This window comes from Macaca mulatta, chromosome 11 (genome assembly GCF_049350105.2).
Source record: "Macaca mulatta isolate MMU2019108-1 chromosome 11, T2T-MMU8v2.0, whole genome shotgun sequence".
NCBI classification, from domain to species: domain Eukaryota; kingdom Metazoa; phylum Chordata; class Mammalia; order Primates; family Cercopithecidae; genus Macaca; species Macaca mulatta.
Genome location: NC_133416.1, coordinates 128721038 through 128741731, shown reverse-complemented (window position 1 = coordinate 128741731; position 20694 = coordinate 128721038). Strand labels below are relative to the sequence as shown.

The window sequence follows — 20694 nt, the reverse complement described above, 5'->3', positions numbered from 1 at the left end:
GGAGGCTGAGGTGCTAGGGTGACTTGAGCCTGCACAGTGAAGGCTATCATGGTGATTGCACCATTGCACTCCAGTTTGGGTAACAGAGTGAGATCCTCAAAAAAAAATTTTTTTGGTCTTTTCTTTTTTTTTTTTTGAGACGGAGTCTTACTCTGTTGTGCAGGCTGGAATGCAGTGGCGCTATCTTGGCTCACTGCAAGCTCCGCCTCCCGGGTTCACGCCATTCTCCTGCCTCAGCCTCCCGAGTAGCTGGGACTACAGGCGCCCACCACCATGCCCCGCTAATGTTTTGTATTTTTAGTAGAGAAGGGGTTTCACCGTGTTAGCCAGGATGGTCTTGATCTTCTGACCTTGTGATCTGCCCGCCTCGGCCTCCCAAAGTGCTGGGATTACAGGTGTGAGCCACCGCCCCCGGCCTGGTCTTTTTTTTTCATTTTGATTTTGTGAAAAGTTTGATAAGTTCTTCAGTACAGTGGAGCCATAGATAACATTCAAAGTATTTTTTCTCTAGCATGTTTCTATTTTCAGTCTTCATTTAATCACTAGTATTAACATGTAGAAAGTAAACCAGGCACAGTGGTTCACGCTTATAATCCCAACACTTTGGGAGGCTGAGGTGGGAGAATGGTTTGAGGCCAGGAGGTCAAGGTTGCAATGAGCTATATTCATACCACTGCACTTTAGCCTGGGTGACAGAGTGAAACCCCATCTCTTAAAAGTGGAAAATTATGGGCATGATGTTGTTTGACTTAATTACACCTGAATGCTTTTCCTGAAAGAAAAAAAAATCATGTAATTTATGTTCTCAGGATAATTTGTGCCTAGGAAAAATCAAATCCAGAAGCTTACCATCCTTTTCCTGTTACTCTAGAGTGGCTAAAGAGGAGTTAAAAGATTAGTTGGAAATTTACATTCCAAATGGATTCATTATTAACAGAGAAACAAATGAAACGTTCAATCATCTGTTCGAGACTATTGCTTGGCACCTGTTTGCCAAATGTGCTTTCTATCTTCATATTTATATTTATCATTTGTGCAAGAGAGGTTGGGAATCAGGTGTATATATATATATATATATATATTTTATTTTATTTTTTTTGAGACGGAGTCTCGCTCTGTTGCCCAGGCTGGAGTGCAGTGGTGCATCTCAGCTCACTGCAAGCTCCGCCTCCCGGGTTCCCGTCATTCTCCTGCCTCAGCCTCCTGAGTAGCTGGGACTACAGGCGCCCGCCACCATACCCCACTAATTTTTTTTGTATTTTTGGTAGAGACGGGGTTTCACCATGTTAGCCAGGATGGTCTCAATCTCCTGACCTCGTGATCCGCCCGCCTCGGCCTCCCAAAGTGCTGGAATTACAGGCGTGAGCCACCACGCCCAGCCTCAGGTATATATTTTAAAGGTGTCTAAAATTTGTGAGATGGAAAGCCCCAGAATTTGGGTGTTAATCTCCACCCCCTCTGCATCTTCCCGACTTCCTGCCTATTCCCCAAATGTTGTCTACTGCCTATTCACCCTTGGTGTTTCTGAACAAAGGTTCAGAAAACATTTTGGAATGGGCTCATGCCTGTAATCCCAGCATATTCGGAGGTCAAGGCAGGAGGATTACTTGAGCCCCCGAGTTCAAGACTAAGTTGGGTAATATAGTGAAACCCTGTCTCTATAAAATAAAATATAGTCGGGCATAGTGGATCATGCCTGTAATTACAACACTTTGGGAGGCTGAGGTGGGTGGATTATTTGAGGTCAGGAGTTCGAGACCAGCCTGGCCAACATGCTGAAACCCCGTCTCTACTAAAAATAGAAAAAATAGCCAGGCATGGTGGCACACGGCTGTAATCCCAGCTACTCGGGAGGCTGAGACAGGAGAATCGCTTGAACCCAGGAGACGGAGGATGCGGTGAGCCGATATCACGCCACTGCACTCCAGCCTGGGTGACAGAGCGAGATTCCGTCTCAAAAATAAATAAATAAATAAATAAATAAATAAATAAAATAAGTTATAAAAATAAATTTAAAGAAAAAATATCGGCCGGGCGCGGTGGCTCAAGCCTGTAATCCCAGCACTTTGGGAGGCCGAGACGGGTGGATCACGAGGTCAGGAGATCGAGACCACCCTGGCTAACACGGTGAAACCCCGTCTCTACTAAAAAAATACAAAAAACTAGCCGGGCGAGGTGGCGGGCGCCTGTAGTCCCAGCTACTCGGGAGGCTGAAGCAGGAGAATGGCGGGAACCCGGGAGGCGGAGCTTGCAGTGAGCCGAGATCGCGCCACTGCACTCCAGCCTGTGTGACAGAGCCAGACTCCGTCTCAAAAAAAAAAAAAAAAAAGAAAAAATATCTTGGGTTGAGTGCAGTGGCTCACACCTGCAGTCCCAGCACTTTAGGAGGCTCAGGCGGGCAGATTGCTTGAGCCCAGGAGTTTGAGACCAGCCTAGGCAACATGGTGAAACCCCGTCTCTATAAAAAATGCAAAAATTTAGCTGGGCGCGGTGGTTGACACCTCTAATCCCAGCACTTTGGGAGGCCGAGGTGGGCAGATCACTTGAAATCAGGAGTTCGAGACCACCCTGGCCAACATGATGAAACCTCATCTCCACTAAAAATACAAAAATTAGCCAGGCATGCTGTCGCTGACCTGTAATCCCAGCTACTCAGGAGGCTGAGGCAGGAGAATGGCTTGAACCCAGGAGGCAGAGGTTGCAGTGAACCAAGATCACGCCACTGCACTCCAGCCTGGGCAATAGAATGAGACCCCCTCTCAAAAAAAAAAAAATTAATTAATTAAATAAATAAAATACTGACATGGAGTGGGGGAAGGGGAGATAGACATATTTTGAAGGAATATATTTGGTTTTTTTTTGTTTTTTTTTTTTGAGACAGAGTCTCGCTCTGTCGCCCAGGCTGGAGTGCAGTGGCCGGATCTCAGCTCACTGCAAGCTCCGCCTCCTGGGTTCACGCCATTCTCCTGCCTCAGCCTCCCGAGTAGCTGGGACTACAGGCGCCCGCCGCCTCTCCCGGCTAGTTTTTTTGTATTCTTTTTAGTAGAGACGGGGTTTCACCGTGTTAGCCAGGATGGTCTCGATCTCCTGACCTCGTGATCCGCCCGTCTCGGCCTCCCAAAGTGCTGGGATTACAGGCTTGAGCCACCGCGCCCGGCCTGAAGGAATATATTACAAAGGAGTTAGTGATGATCAAGAATGTCAAATTACTCCCCAAATTCAAGCTTAGGGGTCAGGGAGTCCTTTTACCAACGGTGATGTACAAGTCAAGAATCGGTGTCAGTTTGAAGGATAAGGGGATAAATTTCTTTAGTTTTACCGGAGGTGTGATTAAGTCTCAAGTGTCTGCAGGATAAGCCATGCCGACAACTGTTAAAACCAGCTGGAGACACTCGATGGGTCAAATTACATCAGCATCTCCTCCAGAAACCGAGATTTACTCTAGTTGAAACCTTCCCTGACCATCATCCCGGATAGAGGATTTTTTTCCTCCCATCACATCAGCATTCACTCCAAAATATTTTCTTTTCCTTATTTTATTTTATTTTTGAGATGGAGTCTCGCTCTGTCGCCCAGGCTGGAGTGCAGTGGCGCAATCTCAGCTCACTGCAACCTCCGCCTCCCAGGCTCAAGTGATCTTCCCACCTCAGCCTCTGAAGTAGCTAGGACTACAGGCATGTGCCACTGCACCCAGCTAATTTTTTTGTTTTTTGTTTTATTTTTTGAGACAGAGTTTCGCTCTTGTCACCCAGGCTGGAATGCAATGGCGCAATCTTAGCTCACTGCAACCTCCGCCTTCCAGGTTCAAGTGATTCTCCTGCCTCAGCCTCTGGAGCCCGGCCTGTATCTTTTGATATAAAATTAAATCTCAACAATTTGTGTGGGTTGGGAAAATGTCTGTCTGAATTAGTGAAAAGTCTGAATTATAATAATTTTGAAAGTGATGTGATTTTAGCATATTTAAGTGTGTGCGGTAACTCTGAATAGACCAAATAAAATCCAGGAAAAGTGAAATTCTTAGAAATTTGCTTTTACACGGCCGGGCATGGTGGCTCACGCCCGTAATCCCAGCACTTTTGGGAGGCCGAGGCGGGTGGATCACGAGGTCAGGAATTCGAGACCAGCCTTGCCAATATGGTGAAACCCTGTCTCTACTAAAAATACAAAAATTAGGTGGTCATGGTGGCATGTGCCTGTAGTCCTAGCTACTCGGGAGGCTGAGGCAGTAGAATCACTTGAACCCGGGAGGCGGAGGTTGCAGTGAGCTGAGATCGATCGCACCACTGCACTCCAGCCTGGGCGACAGAGTGAGACTCCGTCTCAAAGAAAAAAAAAGAAAAGAAATTTGCTTTTATAAATAGATAATTATGATTCACCCTGCATTCAATAAGAAATTTATGTTTGTACAATGCTTTATAGTTTTCAAACACTTTCTTTTTATTATTTATTTTGAAGTAGAGAAGGCAAGTGTTATATTTTCCATTTCAGAGGGAATAAGAAAGCTAGTGACATGGCCAGCCATGGTGGCTTGCACCTGTAATCCGAGTATTTTGGGAGGGCGAGGTGGGCAGATCATTCCAGCCCAGGAATTTTAGACTAGCCTGGGCAACATGGTGAAACCTGGTCTCCACCAAAAAAAAAAAAAAAAAAAAAAACCACCTTGGTGCAAAAGCAATTGCAGTTTTTGCCATTACTGTCAATGGTAAAAACTGCAATTACTTTTGCACCAACCTGAAATTAGCTGGGGATGGTGGTGCACCCCTGTAATCCCAGCTGGTTGGGAGTCTGAGGTGGGAGGATCACCTGAGGCCAGGAAGTCAAGGCCGCAGTGAGCTGTAATTGTGTCACTGTACTACTGCACTCCAGCTTGGGCAACAGAGAGAGAGAGAGAGAGGAGAAGAAGAAGAGGAAGAAGAGGAAGAAGAAGAAGAAGGGGAAGAAGAAGAAGAAGGAGAAAAGGAAGCAAGGAAGGAAGGAAAGAAGGAAGGAAGGAAGGAGAAAGAGGGCTGGGCCCGGTGGTTCACACATGTAATCCTAGCACTTTGGGAGGCTGAGGCGGGCAGATCACGAGGTCAAGAGGTCAAGACCATCCTGGCCAACATGTTGAAACCCCATCTCTACTAAAAATACAAAAATTAGCTGGGCGTGCACGCCTGTAGTCCCAGCTACTCAGGAGTCTGAGGCAGGAGAATCACTTTACCCTGGGAGGTGGAGGTTGCAGTGAGCTGAGTTCGCTCTACTGCACACCAGCCTGGCAGCAGAGCAAGTCTTCGTCTCAAAAAAAACCAAAAAACAAAAAACAAAGAGAGAAAGAAGGAGAGAAGGAGAGAGAGAGAGGAAGCAAGGAAGAAAGGGAGGAAGGGAGTGAGGGAGGGAGAGAGAAAGAAAAGAGAGAGGCCAGGCATGGTGACTCACGCCTGTAATCCCAGCACTTTGGGAGGCCGAGGCGGGTGGATCACGAGGTCAGGAGATTGAGACCATCCTGGCCAACATGGTGAACCCCCATCTCTACTAAAAATAAAAAAATTAAGCCGGGCGCGGTGGCTCAAGCCTGTAATCCCAGCACTTTGGGAGGCCGAGACGGGCGGATCACGAGGTCAGGAGACCGAGACCATCCTGACTAACGCGGTGAAACCCCGTCTCTACTAAAAAAACACAAAAAACTAGCCGGGCGAGGTAGCGGGCGCCTGTAGTCCCAGCTACTCGGGAGGCTGAGGCAGGAGAATGGCGTAAACCCGGGAGGCGGAGCTTGCAGTGAGCTGAGATCCGGCCACTGCACTGCAGCCTGGGAGACAGCGAGAGACTCCGTTTCAAAAAAAAAAAAAAAAAAAAAAAATTAGCTGGATGTGGTGGCGCATGCTTGTAATCCCACCTACTTGGGAGGCTGAGGCAGGAGAATCACTTGAACCTGGGAGGTGGAGGTTGCAGTGAGTGGAGATGGCGCCACTGCACTGCGGCCTGGAAACAGAGTGAGATTCCATCGGAAGGAAGGAAGGAAGGAAGGAAGGAAGGAAGGGAGGGAGGGAGGGAGGGAGGGAAAGAAAGAAAGAAGGAAAGAAAGAAAAGAAAAGAAAAGAAAGATAGTGACTTACTTGGAATGGGTCAAAAATCACGCAGCTTATCAGTCTGTAAAAATATTTTTATGAATTAAATTTTTATGACTAGAGATGAAGTCTCACCATGTTGCCCAAGCTGGTCTTGAACTCCTGAAGTCAAATGATGCTCTCATCTTGGCCTCTCAAAGTGCCAGGATTACAGGCACGAGCCACCATGCCCGGGCCAGGTTTTTTTTTTTTTTTGGTACAATAATAATAACAGCTAGCATTCATTGTGATTTACTAAGTCCAAGGAACGATTCTTAGCACTTTACATGTATTTCTCCTTTAAAGCTCATCATTGCCCCTGAAGTTTGTACTGTTAGTATTCCCATTTTGTAGATGAAAAAACTGAAGTATAGGGGATTAACTAATTGCCCAAAGTCCTTTGATAGTAAGTGGTATGGCCTGGTTGCACCCAAACAGTCTGATTACATGGCCCACACTTTTAATTATAACATTTAATTATAACGTGTAAACAGTAGTCTCACTACTGATTTCAGAAGAACAGAGATGTTGTATTTCAAATAGGATACAGAGGTGCCTATTACGACCTGGTTTGCATGGCTCATTTCCTTAGAATTGCTTCCCATGCAGTAAGAAAATAATTCTTAGAGCTGACCGTCCAAATCTTTGTGAAGGTAAGATTCATTAGTCTATGTTAATGATGTTTAACTGTGCTCAATGTGTATATATTGTTCTGTATTTGCTGATAGGTCACTTGCTCTCATGTGATGATTTAGTTTCTCCAATTAGACTGCAAACATTGAGGGGCAGATATTGATCTCTGGTTTCTTTGCCCTCCAATACAGTGTTGTGTCAAAAATTAGTTGTTGGCCAGGCACAGTGGCTCATGTCTGTGATCCCAGCACTTTGGGAGGCTGAGGCAGGTGGATCACTTGAGCCCAGGAGTTGGAGACCACCCTGGCCAACATGGTGAAACTCTGTCTCTACTAAAAAATCCCAAAATTAGCTAGGCATGGTGGTGCACATCTGTGATCCCAGCTATTCAGGAGGCTGAGGCAGGAGAGTCACTGGAACCTGGGAGGTGGAGGCTGCAGTGAGCTGAGATGGCACCACTGCGCTCCAGCCTGTGTGACAGAGCGAGACTTTGTCTCAAAAAAAAAAAAAAAAAAGAAAGAAAGAAATCTGGTTTCTATTCTGCCACCAAAGGGCTGGGTGACCCCCAAGGCCTCAGTTTCCTCATCCTAAAGGACTCAAATTATTTTTGAGGTCACCAGCCAAGTAGCTTTTATTATAAAATGCAGATGTTCATATTTTTTTTCTACTGTGGTAAAATTCCCTTAACATAAAATTCACCATTTTAACTTTTTTTTTTTTTTTTTTTTTTGAGACAGAGTCTCACTCTGCCACCCAGGCTGGAGTGCAATGGCACGATCTTGGCTCACTGCAGCCTCTGCCTCCCGAGTTCAAGTGATTCTCGCACCTCAGCCTCCTGAGTAGCCTGGATTACAGGCACATACCACCATGCCTGGCTAATTTTTGTATTTTTAGTAGAGATGGGTTTCGCTATGTTGGCCAGACTGGTCTTGAACTCCTGACCTCATGATTCGCCAGCTTCGGCCTCCCAAAGTGCTAGGATTACACAGTGAGCCACCGCGCCCAGCCTTAACCATTTTAAAGGGTACAATTCAGTGGCATTTAGTAACTTCACATGCAACCATCACCGCTATCTGTTCCAAAACATTATCGTCTGCATATGGATTATCCAGAAGAGTTAAATTCGTAGAGACAGGAAGCAGATTGGTGGTTGCCAGGGGCTGGGGAGAGGGGAAAGTGGGTAGTGATTGCTTAATGGGTACAGAGTGTCTTTTAGGGGTGATGAAAATGTTTCACAACTAGATGGAGATGATAGTTGCCCAATATTGTAAATGCATGAAATGGGACTGAAGTGCTCACTTTAAAATGGTTAATTTTACCACAATTTAAAAAGAGAAGGGGGAAAAAATAGCTTTGTTTATTAATTAATTAAGCACTTCAGATGTAGAGAGAGATAATTTAGATTAGTTAATGGGCTAACTCAATGAGACCCAGTCTAATGCCCCCATTACATCTACAGCACTGTGCCCTGAGATTTTAGCAGTGGAGACCAGTTAGGTTATTCATGAGCTTTCACATCTCAAAGTATGGTTAGAGGACTCATATTCTCAATATCACCTGGGAGCCTGTTAGACATTCACAAACCCAGCCTGCCCCAGACCAACTGAATGAGAATCTGTACTTTTTTATTTTATTTTATTTTTGAGACTGAGGGAGTCTCCCTGTGTCACTCAGGCTGGAGTGCAGTGGTGCAATCTCAACTCACTGCAACCTCCGCCTCCCGGGCTCAGGCAATTCTCTTGCCTCAGCCTCCCAAGTAGCTGGGATTACAATGCATGCCACCACACCCTTCTAATTTTTGTATTTTTAGTAGAGACAGCGTTTTGCCCTGTCGGCCAGGCTGGTCTCACACTCCTGGCTTCAAGTGATCTGCCTGCCTCAGCCTCCGAAAGTGCTGAGATGACAGGTGTGAGACACTGTGTCCGACAGAATCTATATTTATTTAACAAGCTTTCCAGGTGATTTACTTGCACATTAAAGTTTGGAAAATCACAGTTATAGGAACACTGAAGTGGTACAAGCTTATCCCACTCTAGGCAACTAAGTATATATTAATATAATTTCAGTTTTGTTTTTGTTTTTTTTTTGAGACGGAGTCTCACTCTGTCACCCAGGCTGGAGTGCAGTGGCACAATCTCAGCTGACTGCAACCTCTGCCTGCCGGGTTCAAGCAATTCTCCTGCCTCAGCCTCCTGAGTAGTTGGGGTTACAGGTGTGCACCACCATGGTTGACTAATTTTTTTTTTTTTTTGGTATTATTGTTTTAGTAGAGATGGAGTTTCCTCATGTTGGCCAGGGTGGTCTCAAACTCCCAACCTCAAGTGATCCACTGGCCCTGGCCTCCCAGAGTGCTAGGATTACAGGCTTGAGCCACTGAGCCTGGACATAATTGCAGTGTTTTACAGAGGATGCACTGCGGCACGATTGCTTGCTTAACAGGCTCCCTTCAGTCTTCAATTTCCGATCTCCCTTAAGGCATTGGAAAATTTAACCACCATCAAAATATTTACCCATGATTTTCAAGGAACTCAGCTTTTGAGTAGATGAAAGTCTTTACAATTCAAAACACACACCAGCGACCAGAAAAAGTTAACATAAGCTTCCAAATCAGCAAGGGAAATTGCCTTCTTATGTGAGATGTGGCAGAGTTTATTTAAGGAGTGATGTGCCTTAATTCCAGCACTTTGGGAGGCTGAGGCAAGAGGATCACTTGAACCCAGGAGTTTGAGAGCAGCCTGGGTAGATAGGAATACACGTTGCTACAGAAAATGTTAAAAACGGCCGGGCGCGGTGGCTCAAGCCTGTAATCCCAGCACTTTGGGAGGCCGAGACGGGCGGATCACGAGGTCAGGAGATCGAGACCATCCTGGCTAACACGGTGAAACCCCGTCTCTACTAAAAAATACAAAAAAAAACTAGCCGGGCGAAGTGGCGGGCACCTGTGGTCCCAGCCACTCGGGAGGCTGAGGCAGGAGAATGGTGTAAACCCGGGAGGCGGAGCTTGCAGTGAGCTGAGATCCGGCCACTGCACTCCAGCCTGGGCGACAGAGCCAGACTCAGTCTCAAAAAAAAAAAAAAAAGAAAAAAGAAAATGTTAAAAACATTAGCCAGTCGTGGTGACATGTGTCTGTGGTCCAGCTACTTGAGAGGCTGAGGCAAGAGGATCACTTGAGCCTAGGAGGCCGAGGCTGCAGTGAGCCAGGATCAATCATGCCACTGCACTCCAGCCTGGGTGACAGAGTGAGACTCTGTCTCTGAAAAAATAAGTTAAATAAAAAAGTAAAAAGAGGCCAGGCGCGGTGGCTCACGCTTGAAATCCCAGCACTTTGGGAGGCTGAGGCAGGTGGATCACCTGAGGTCAGGAGTTTGAAACCAGCCTGGCCAACATGGTGAAATCCTATCTCTACTAAAAATACAAAAATTAGCCAGGCATGGTAGCGCAAGCCTGTAATCTCAGCTACTCAGGAGGCTTAAGGCAGGAGAATTTCTTGAACCCGGGAGGCGGAGGTTGCAGTGAGCCGAGATTGCACCACTGTGCACTCCAGCCTGGGCTACAGAGCGAGACTCCATCTCAAAAAAAAAAAAAAAAAAAGGAAATTAAATATTTTATGTTTTAGAGTACACCTCTGAATAGGAATTTTTTTTTTTTTTTTTTTGAGACAGGGTCTCACTATGTCGCCCAGGCTGGAGTGCAGTGGTGCAATCTCAGCTCACTGCTGCCTCCGCCTCCTGGGTTCTACTGATTCTCTTGCCTCAGCCTCCCAAGTTGCTAGGATTATAGGCGCCCACCACCATACGGGGCTAATTTTTGTATTTTTAGTAGAGATGGAGTTTCACCACGTTGGCCAGGCTGGTCTCGAACACCTGACCTCAAGTGATCCGCCTGCCTCAGCCTCCCAGTGTGCTAGGATTACAGGTGTGAGCCACCATGCCAGCAGGATTCTTTCCTCTCCCTCTCTCTCTCTCTCTTTTTTTTTTTTTTTTTTTGAGACAGGGTCTTCCTCTGTCACCCAGGCTGGAGTGCAGTGATGCGATCATGGCTACTGCAGCCTCAAACTCCTGGGCTCAAGTGATCTTCCTACCTCAGCCTCCTGAACAGGTGGGACTACAGGCATGCGCCACCATGCCTATCTAATTTTTTTTTTTTTTTTTTAAAGTAGAGAGGAGGTATTGCTATCTTGCCCAGGCTGGTCTTGAAATCCCAGGCTCAAGTGATCCACCCACGTCACCTTCCCAAATAGCTGGGATTACAAGTGTGAGCCACTGCGCCTGGCAGTGAACAGTATTCTCAATGGATGATTTTAAAGACGCTGTTCCCTTCAGCCTAGGGTACCCCACCTTTTCTTTGTGCTTTGGTCCTGTCATTAGTACTTCCTCAGTATCCCAAACTTGAAAATCAAAAGATGTGAAGCTAACACGACGATACCCATGTTCTACCTAATTTTATGGTAAAATTTGCTTGGTTTAACTTTCTTTTTTTTTTTTTTAAATTTTTTAGATGGAGTTTCGCTCTTGTTGCCCAGGCTGGAGTGCAATGGCACGCTCTTGACGCACTGCAGCCTCTGCCTCCCAGGTTCAAGCAAGTCTCCTGTCTCAGCCTCCCGAGTAGCTGGGATTACAAGTGCATGCCACTACGCCTGGCTAACTTTTTTTTCTATTTTTAGTAGATACCGGGTTTTATCATATTGGTCAGGCTGGTTCGAACTCCTGACCTCAGGAGTGATATGATCACGGTTCACTATAGCCTCCACCTCCCAGGTTCCAGTGATCCTCCCACCTCAGCCTCCTGAGCAGCTAGGACTACAGTTGCACACCATCATGCCCAGCTAATTTTGTTTATTTTTGTAGAGACAGGTCTCCCTATGGCTCCACTTGCCTCGGTCTCCCAAAGTGCTGGGATTAGAGGCGTGAGCCACCACACCGGTGGTTTAACTTTCTTTTACCAATACATTTAACAAATATTTATTACATGCCAATTACATACTAGATGCTGCTACTTGTATGAAGATTTAGCAATGACCAAAGGAAAGGGAAATGTATTAAAATGACATAGAAGTTATCACTGGGTTGTGGAATGATAGTTTTGCTATTTCTGATTCATCTTGTTCTCCTTTTCTATATTTTTCATGTTTTCTGCAAAGAGTATGTAGCACTTTTTATAATACCTGAGAAAATATGGATGGGCTTAGTGGCTCATGCCTATAATCCCAGCACTTTGGGAGGCAGAGGCCAGAGGATCGCTTGATTCCAGGAGTTAGAGACCAGCCTGGACAACATATACGACAATGTCCATTCTTTTATTCATTAATTGACACAAACTAAGACCATGAAGAAGTGTTTCCTTCCTTTACCCCATACACACGCAGTGAATAAAATACTCATTCAAAGAACTCAAAACGACCAGAAGACTAGAGAAGTTTTCTGGCAACTTAATTGCTTTTGTCGTTCAAGATCATTAAGAACCTGAAAGGAAAGAGATAATCATCTAGTTTTTAATAGTGACTGAACAATGCTCAGAAGTTCCAGAAGCTTATGGGAAACATGAGTTCCAATGCTGTGGCTGGGAAACATGAAACCACTTTAAATTTTCTGATAATTCTGGCTTAACGATGACTTGTTAATCATTCCCTCAAAACTGGACTAGGCACTCCAGCCTGGGTGACAGACTGAGACTCCATTTCAAAAATAAATTTTAAAAAATTAGTTAAAAAAAAAAACCTTCCTAATATTAGAAATCAAATCCCAGCTAATTTTTGTATTTTTAGTAGAGATGGGACTTCACTATGTTGGCCAGGCTGGTCTCAAACTCCTGGCCTCAAATGATCCACCTGCCTTGGCATCCCAAAGTGCTGGGATTATAGGTGTGAGTCACCACACCCAGCCAAATGTATACATTTTTTAAAAAGCAAGGAATTAACATCCTGAAAAGAAGCAAAAGCAATAAGCAAATGTGTTTCTACTTCTATTACTGAAAGTAGCCAGTTCTGCTGGCAACTGCCAGTTAAACATTGAGAGTAAGTCAGGGTGGCTCCAAGGAAATGAAAAAGGTAAGTGTAGCCGGGCGCGGTAGCTCAAGTCTGTAATCCCAGCACTTTGGGAGGCCTAGACGAGCGGATCACGAGGTCAGGAGATCGAGACCATCCTGGCTAACACGGTGAAACCCCGTCTCTACTAAAAAATACAAAAAACTAGCCGGGCAAAGTGACGGGTGCCTGTAGTCCCAGCTACTCGGGAGGCTGAGGCAGGAGAATGGCGTGAACCCGGGAGGCGGAGCTTGCAGTGAGCTGAGATCTGGCCACTGCACTCCAGCCTGGGTGACAGAGCGAGACTCCATCTCAAAAAGAAAAAAAAAATTTAAATAAAAATAAGGAGTAACAAGTCAGAATTTTAGCACTGCAGACGACTTAACACATCATCTAGTACAGACCTTTCATTGCAAAGGCGATTAACCCAAGAGAGAAAACTAGGTTGTTGCTTGAATTACAGAGCTGGTTTCAAGGCCGACACTAGAACCTGGGGGTTCTGATTCCCAGGGTAGCTCTTTTGTCGCGTCGATCACAAATATTCTTGAATCATGGTTTTTCTCTTTATGCTTGATTCTGCTTCTCTTTGCAGATTGGCCTTGTTCTTCTCTACAGGCAGCAAAGAATATGCCACCTAAGCCTTGCTTAGCAACCTCAGGAGAAGGGGAGCTCTTCTTTCTCTAGAGTCCACAGTGCAACCCCAGAGGAGGGCTGATTAGCTCTACTAGGGCTCCACGCCTGTCCCTGTATGCAGACGGACATGTTCTACAACTTCATGCAAATTAAAAACAGCACATTTATGGGGAGGACAGTAGAGTATGCTGGGCAAACTAAATAAATAAAAATAAATAGGCCGGGCGCGGTGGCTCAAGCCTGTAATCCCAGCACTTTGGGAGGCTGAGACGGGCGGATCACGAGGTCAGGAGATCGAGACCATCCTGGCTAACCCGGTGAAACCCCGTCTCTACTAAAAAATACAAAAAATTAGCCAGGCGAGGTGGCGGGCGCCTGTAGTCCCAGCTACTTGGGAGGCTGAGGCAGGAGAATGGCGTAAACCCGGGAGGCGGAGCATCCGGCCACTGCACTCCAGCCCGGGGGATAAAGCGAGACTCCGTCTCAAAAAAAAATAAAAATAAATAAAATAAAAAAAAAAATAAATAAACCAAAGTCCACTGCAAGTTACAAAGCCCTGCTTCCTTTATGACCTTGGAGTGCTGCTTTGAAATGTTGGTGTAAGGAATACCATTTATAGCAGCTAAGCACTCACCTGTAATGGCAGGTCCTCCTCAAGTCTCCTGGAGACAGAGACTGTTTCATCAAAGGGACTTCTGGCTAGTTTCTTTCTTTTCTTTCTTCCTTCCCTTCATTATCTTTCTTTTCTTTTTCTTTTTTTTTTTTTGAGACGGAGTCTCGCTCTGTCACCCAGGCTGGAGTACAGTGGAGTGATCTTGGCTCACTGCAACCTCTGCCTCCTGGGTTCAAGCAATTCTCCTGCCTCAGCCTCCTGAGTAGTTGGGATTACAGGCACACGCCACCATGCTCAGCTAATTTTTTGTATTTTTAGTAGAGATAGGGTTTTATCATGTTGGCCAGGCTGGTCTCGAATTCCTAACCTCAGGTGATCCACCCGCCTCGGCCTCCCGAAGTGTAGGGATTACAGGCATGAGCCACTGCACCCAGGCCTCTTTCTTTTCTTCCCTCCCTCCCTCCGTTCTTTTTCTTTCTTTCTCTCCCTCTCTCTTTCCTTCACTCTGTCTTTTTCTTTATTTCTTTCCTTCTTTCTTTTCTTTCTTCTTTCTCCTCCCTCCCTCCTTCCTTCTCTCTAGCTCTTTCCCTCTCTTTCTTTGGTTTTGATACAATGTCTCACTGTCACCCAGGCTGGAGTACAGTGGCATGCTCACAGCTCACCGCAGCCTTGACCTCCTGGACTCAAGTGATTCTCCCACCTCAGCCTCCTAAGTAACTGAGACTACAAGCACCCACCACCATGCCTGGCTATTTTTTTTTTTTTTAATTTCTTGTAGACACGGGGTCTTATCATGTTGTTCAGGCTGGTCTTAAACTCCTGGGCTCAAGCAATCCTCCAACCCTCGGCCTCCCAGGTGCTGGGATTACAGGCATAAGCCACTGTGTCCAGCCTTGGGTAGTTCTTATGACAATTGTTTTCCTCCATGAGGTCAAGCACCTAGTTTGTATATTCACTGCTGTACCTGCACGGACTTAGCACAATGACTGGCATATAGTATGTACTCAAATGTATTTGTTGAGTGAATGTCAAGGCTTTGCAGCACAGTTGACTCAAAGGCATATTGACAATAATTGAGCCTATACTAAATGTGTCAGAAACTAAGGATGCAAAGATTTTTTTAAAAAAGCAAACCTGCTCCCTGCCTATGACAGTCCCTCAGAGGACGCAGTTAATTATGTAAGTCATAGATATAAAATCATACATATAATAAATGAAGCTTGAATGAAGTGCTATGAAAATGGTCACATGATCTCTAAGATGATGGAGTAAGTCCAAAATAGTTCAGATCTTTTCAGAGTTTTGATATTTAGCCATGTTCTTTTTTTTTTTTTTTTTCTTTTCTGAGAAGGAGTTTCGCTCTTGTTGCCTAGGCTGCAGTGCGATGGCATGATCTTGGCTCACTGCATTCTCTGCCTACTGGGTTCAAGCGATTCTCCTGCCTCAGCCTCCCAAGCAGCTGGGATTACAGGTATGCGCCACCATGCCCGGCTAATTTTGTATTTTTAGTAGAAAAGGTTTCGCCATGTTGGTCAGGCTGGTCTCGAACTCCCGACCTCAGGTGATCCATCTGACTCAGCCTCCCAAATTGTTGGGATTACAGGTGTGAGCCATGGCGCCCAGCCTACCCACATTCTTAAAATCAGATATGTACAAAGAGAAAAGTCTAGGGCAGGCAGGATGGCTGGCACCTGTAATCCCAGCATTTTGGGAGACGGAGGTGGGAGGATTTTGTGAGCCCAGGAGTTACAGACCAGCCTGGACAACACAGCGAGACTCTATCTCTACAAAAAAATTAAAAATTAGCCACATGTGGTGGTGCATGCCTGTGGTCCCAGCTACTTGGGAGGCCGAGGTGGGAGGATCACTTGAGCGCAGGAGGTGGAGGCTGCAGTGAGCTGTGATCATGCCACTGCACTCCAGCCTGGGCCACAGAGTGAGACCCTGGCTCCAAGAAACAAAACAAAACAAGGCCGGGCGCGGTGGCTCAAGCCTGTAATCCCAGCACTTTGGGAGGCCGAGACGGGCGGATCACGAGGTCAGGAGATCGAGACCATCCTGGGTAACACAGTGAAACCCCGTCTCTACTAAAAATACAAAAACTTAGCCGGGTGAGGTGGCAGGCGCCTGTAGTCCCAGCTACTCGGGAGGCTGAGGCAGGAGAATGGCATGAACCCGGGAGGCGGAGCTTGCAGTGAGCTGAGATCCGGCCACTGCACTCCAGCCTGGGTGACAGAGCGAGACTCTGTCTCTGTCTCAAAACAAAACAAAACAAAACAAAACAAAACAACCCAATAATGATTGATGACGATTGTAGTGAGTTGGAAACGGCATGCCCTAAATAAAGGTGGCTTATTTATTTATTTATAAGACAGAGTCTCACTCTGTCACCCAGGCTAGAGTGCAGTGGTAATTATAGGTCACTGCAGCCTTGAACTCCAGGGCTCAAGGCATCCTCCGGCCTCAGCCTCCAGAGTAGCTGGGATTACAGGCACCCACCATCATGCCCAGCTAAATTTTGTATTTTTAGTAGAGACGGGGTTTCACCATGTTGGCCAGGCATGTGTCGAACTCCTGGCCTCAAAGTGATCCACCCACCTTGGCCTCCCAAAGTGCTGGGATTATAGGTGTGAGCCACCACCCTCAGCCTATTTATTTATTTAGTTTTGAGATGGAGTTTTTGCTCTGTTGCCCAGGCTGGAGTACAGTAGCATGATCTCAGCTCACTACAACCTCTGGCTCCTTGGTTCAACTGATCCTCCTGCCTCAGCCTCCCGAGTAGCTGGGATTACAGGCACCCGCCACCATGCCTGGCTAGTTTTTGTATTTTTAGTAGAGACAAGGTTTCACCATGTTGGCCAGGCTGGTCTTGAACTCCTGACCTCAAGCGATCTGCCTGCCTTAGCCTCCCAAAATGTTGGGATTACAGGCAGTGAGCCACTGTGCCTGGCCAAAGGCAGCTAATGCTGTGCATATCCAGTCAGTTGGTACCATCTGGGAATAAATCAAGTTACCAAATTTTCTAATTTTTCAAGTGAAGCTGGAAATGTAGTTCTTTGTTGGCAGAAATATCCTATTTTTTAAGTGTTGGTAAACACCATGCAAGGCAAATAAAATATATCTAATGAGCCACATTTAGTTTAGATTACAACTTCAGTTTGCAACTTCTGGTTTAGAAATTCATCCCTTTTGGTCCCCAGCACCTAGAACAGTGCCCTAAATATAGTAGGAGCTTAGCACAGAGTTATCGAATAAATGAATCAATGGCTTGAAAGTCTTACCAATTTAGAGTAAGATTGTTACTTAGGATTTTGTAAAATTACTTTCCTCTTTCCATTCATTAAGTGTTCCTACTCATAATTTTTTTTCTTTTTCTTTTCTTTTTTTTTTTTTTTGAGATGGAGTCTGGCTGTGTTGCCCAGGCTAGAGTGCAGTGGCGCGATATCGGCTCACTGCAAGCTCCGCCTCCCAGGTTGACGCCATTCTCCTGCCTCAGCCTCCCAAGTAGCTGTGACTACAGGCGCCCGCCATCACGCCCGGCTAATTTTTTTCTGTATTTTTTAGTAGAGACGGGGGTTCACCGTGTTAGCCAGGATGGTCTTGATCTCCTGATCTCATGATCCAGCTGCCTCGGCCTCCCAAAGTGCTGGGATTACAGGCGTGAGCCACCGCGCCAGGCCCCTACTCAGGATTTTAAGGTTGAATACTAGTTTATTCCACAGACCCTTTGTCAAACCTTATTTATGGTATACACATATGCAAAAATATCCTAAAGAGCTGGGAGATTGTAAGTATGCTTTTTCATTAATGGAGTGAGGCATAAAAATAAACCAAGGCAAAGAAAGAGGTTAAGTAAATATTAAATTCCTGGCAAAAACCAGCTTCTCCTTTCACAAATAAAAGATAGTTATACAATAATTATGTATGGTAACTAAAACACACAGAGTTCTCAAGATAGGTAAGTTAGCTTGTATTTTAAGAGATCAATGTCTTCTTTTTCGATAGCATTATTTAGCTTATACGCATCTGCCTTCTTTTTTGTTTTTGTGAATAATGCATATTCATTCATTATTAAACAAACAGCGATTGAGAAAACAAAAACCAGGCATGAGGCTGGATGCCGTGGTCCATGCCTTTAATCCTAGCAATTTGGGAGGCCGAGGCAGGAGGATCGCTTGAGTCCAGGAGTTTGAGACCAGCCTGGACAACACAGTGAGACCTCGTGTCTACAAAAAATAAAAAAAAAATTAGCCATGCGGCCAGGCGCGGTGGCTCATGCCTGTAATCCCAGCACTTAGGGAGGCCGAGGTGGGCAGATCACCTGAGGTCAGGAGTTCAAGACCAACCAGTTCGAGACTAGCCTGGCCAACATGGTGAAACCGCATCACTACAAACAATACAAAGATTAGCCGGGCGTGGTGGTGCGCTCCTGTAGTCCCAGCTACTCAGGAAGCTGAGGCAGGAGAATTGCTTGAACTCGGGAGGCAGAGGTTGTAGTGAGCCGAGATCAAGCCATTGCACTCCAGGCTGGGCGACAGAGCAAGGCTCCGTCTCAAAAAAAAAAAAAAAAAAAAAAAAAAAGAAATGCAGAGTACAGATTTTGTAGTTTATTAGGTAGGAAACCGACTCACCATAGGGAGGTGATATTGTTTATCTTCTATTTCACGTAAGGATACATGACCACTGGCAACCTGACCTGGCTGTCTACAAAGGGCATTTGTTGTGAAACGCTGAAGAAAAATCTCATGTTCCTATCTTTAAAGACAGAGTTAAATGAAACTCCTAAACATTTGAGTTTAAAAGTAACATAATGAATTAAATACATACTTTAACGGTGCAAATTTAATTTCGTTACTTTTAAACAATCATTTAAACATTGAATTTGAACTATTTTCAAATTACAAGAACAAGCCAGGCGCGATGCCTGTAGTCCCAGCAGCTCGGGAGGGTGAGGCGGCAGGATCGCTCGAGCCCAGGATTTGGAAGGGTGCAGTACTTCTTTGATGGCGCCTATGAATAACCACTGCCCTCCAGCCTTGGAAACATAGCGAGATATCGTCTCAACAACAACAACAACAAAACCACATGGGGAGCTCCTCAGTTCCTTCGGCCCGGACCCCAAGCATCAACTTTGCCTTCCATCCGATCCCTGTCCACGTCGCCTGGGAACCTGCTCCCACTCGGCAAGAGTTTCTGTAGGGAATCAGTCTTTGGGTGCAACCTGCGCCGCACTCTTGTACATTCTGATTGGCTGAGGCCATCCCATGTGCACTGATCGACTGCTCTGATTGGTTAACAACATGCCGCGAGCACGCGGATGCCTGTTTCCTGGGATACTGTGGGGGCGGGCGGAGATGTAGACCCGGTAGTGTTGTGCCCTGTGGTGAAAACTGGCGGCAGCGCGCCGCGGGCCCGGGACTTAGTCTCGGGCCGCCATGGCCAGCGTCCACGAGAGCCTCTACTTCAATCCCATGATGACCAATGGGGTGGTGCACGCCAATGTGTTCGGCATCAAGGACTGGGTGACGCCGTACAAGATCGCTGTGCTGGTGCTGCTGAACGAGATGAGCCGCACAGGCGAGGGCGCCGTCAGCCTCATGGAGCGGCGGAGGCTCAACCAGCTGCTCCTGCCCCTGCTGCAGGTGAGAGGCGACCGCTGGCTCCTGTTCGTGCAGCAAACTTTCACTGAGCATCTGCTCTGTGCGGAACCCTGGGCTTGAAGACACGTGTGTCCATCAGATACTCACCCTGCCTGGAGGAACGTGAAGAAATAAAGATAGCTACTACCGCTAGCTAACGCGTACTGAGCGTTTACGGTGGGCCAGGCGCTTTGCATGCATTTATTTATTTTTGCAAGTTCATGTCTGGCTCCAGTATTCATTAGCTGAGAGTTAGAATCTCAGATCCTGTGTCTTCTGTAAAATGGAGCGTTGGAGACACAGGGATAAGTCATACAGGCTCCCTGTCCTAGAGGACCGTAATAAATAGTAAAAATGCCATAAAACCGGGCCGGGCGCGGTGGCTCACGCCTGTAATCCCAGCACTTTGGGAGGGCCAGGCGGGTGGATCACGAGGTTAGGAGTTCAGAGACCAGCCTGACCAACGTAGTGAAACCCCGTCTCTACTAAAAACACAAAAAATTAGCCGGATGTGGTGGCGGGCACCTGTAATCTCAGCTACTCGGGAGGCTGAGGCAGCAGAGATCGCTAGAACCTGGTGGGCGCAGGTTGCAGTGAGCCGAGATCGCGCCACTTGGCGAGATGTCGCCAGCTTGGGCGACAGTGCAAGACTCCATTTCAGAAAAAAACAAACAAAAAAAAGGCGTAAAGCCAAGGACGAGCATTGATTGAATACTTAACTGTGTGCCAAGCACTTCGCTTAAAATTTGTTTTAAGTTATTTTTTGAGACAGGGTCTCGCTTTGTCGCCCAGGCTGGAGTGCAGTAGTGTGATCTCGGCTCACTGCAGCCTTGACCTCTCAGGCTCAAGTGATCCTCCCACCTCAGCCTCCCAAGCAGCCGGGAGTACAGGAGCGGGCCACCACGCCCAGCTAATTTTTTAAATATTTTTTTGTAGAGACGGGGTTTTGCCATGTTACCCAGGCTGGTCTTGAACTCCTGGACTCAAGCGATCCTCCCGCCTGGTCTCCCAGAGTATTGGGATTACAAGTGTGAGCCACTGCGCCCAGTTGTCATGTGTTATTTCATTTT

The 20694-nt window shown here is 46.3% G+C and overlaps 1 protein-coding gene across 11 annotated transcripts in view; it reads left to right on the top strand.

Moving 5' to 3' along the window:
- The first annotated feature begins 18338 nt into the window (after nucleotides 1-18338).
- ANAPC5 (anaphase promoting complex subunit 5) overlaps nucleotides 18339-20694 on the top strand; it is a 47018-nt gene continuing 44662 nt past the window's right edge. For 6 of the 11 annotated variants that reach the window (XR_013401596.1, XR_013401595.1, XM_015152987.3 and 3 more), the window contains exon 1: nucleotides 19351-19627. Coding sequence is in view for 2 of the 11 variants with exons in the window: in XM_015152987.3 (XP_015008473.1) it covers nucleotides 19421-19627 (207 nt within the window). In the remaining 9 variants the exon portion in view is untranslated. Of the gene's footprint in view, nucleotides 18444-19350; nucleotides 19802-20694 lie in introns of those variants that run through there. The other 5 variants (XM_077955493.1, XM_015152988.3, XM_077955497.1 and 2 more) reach the window with 2 other exon arrangements.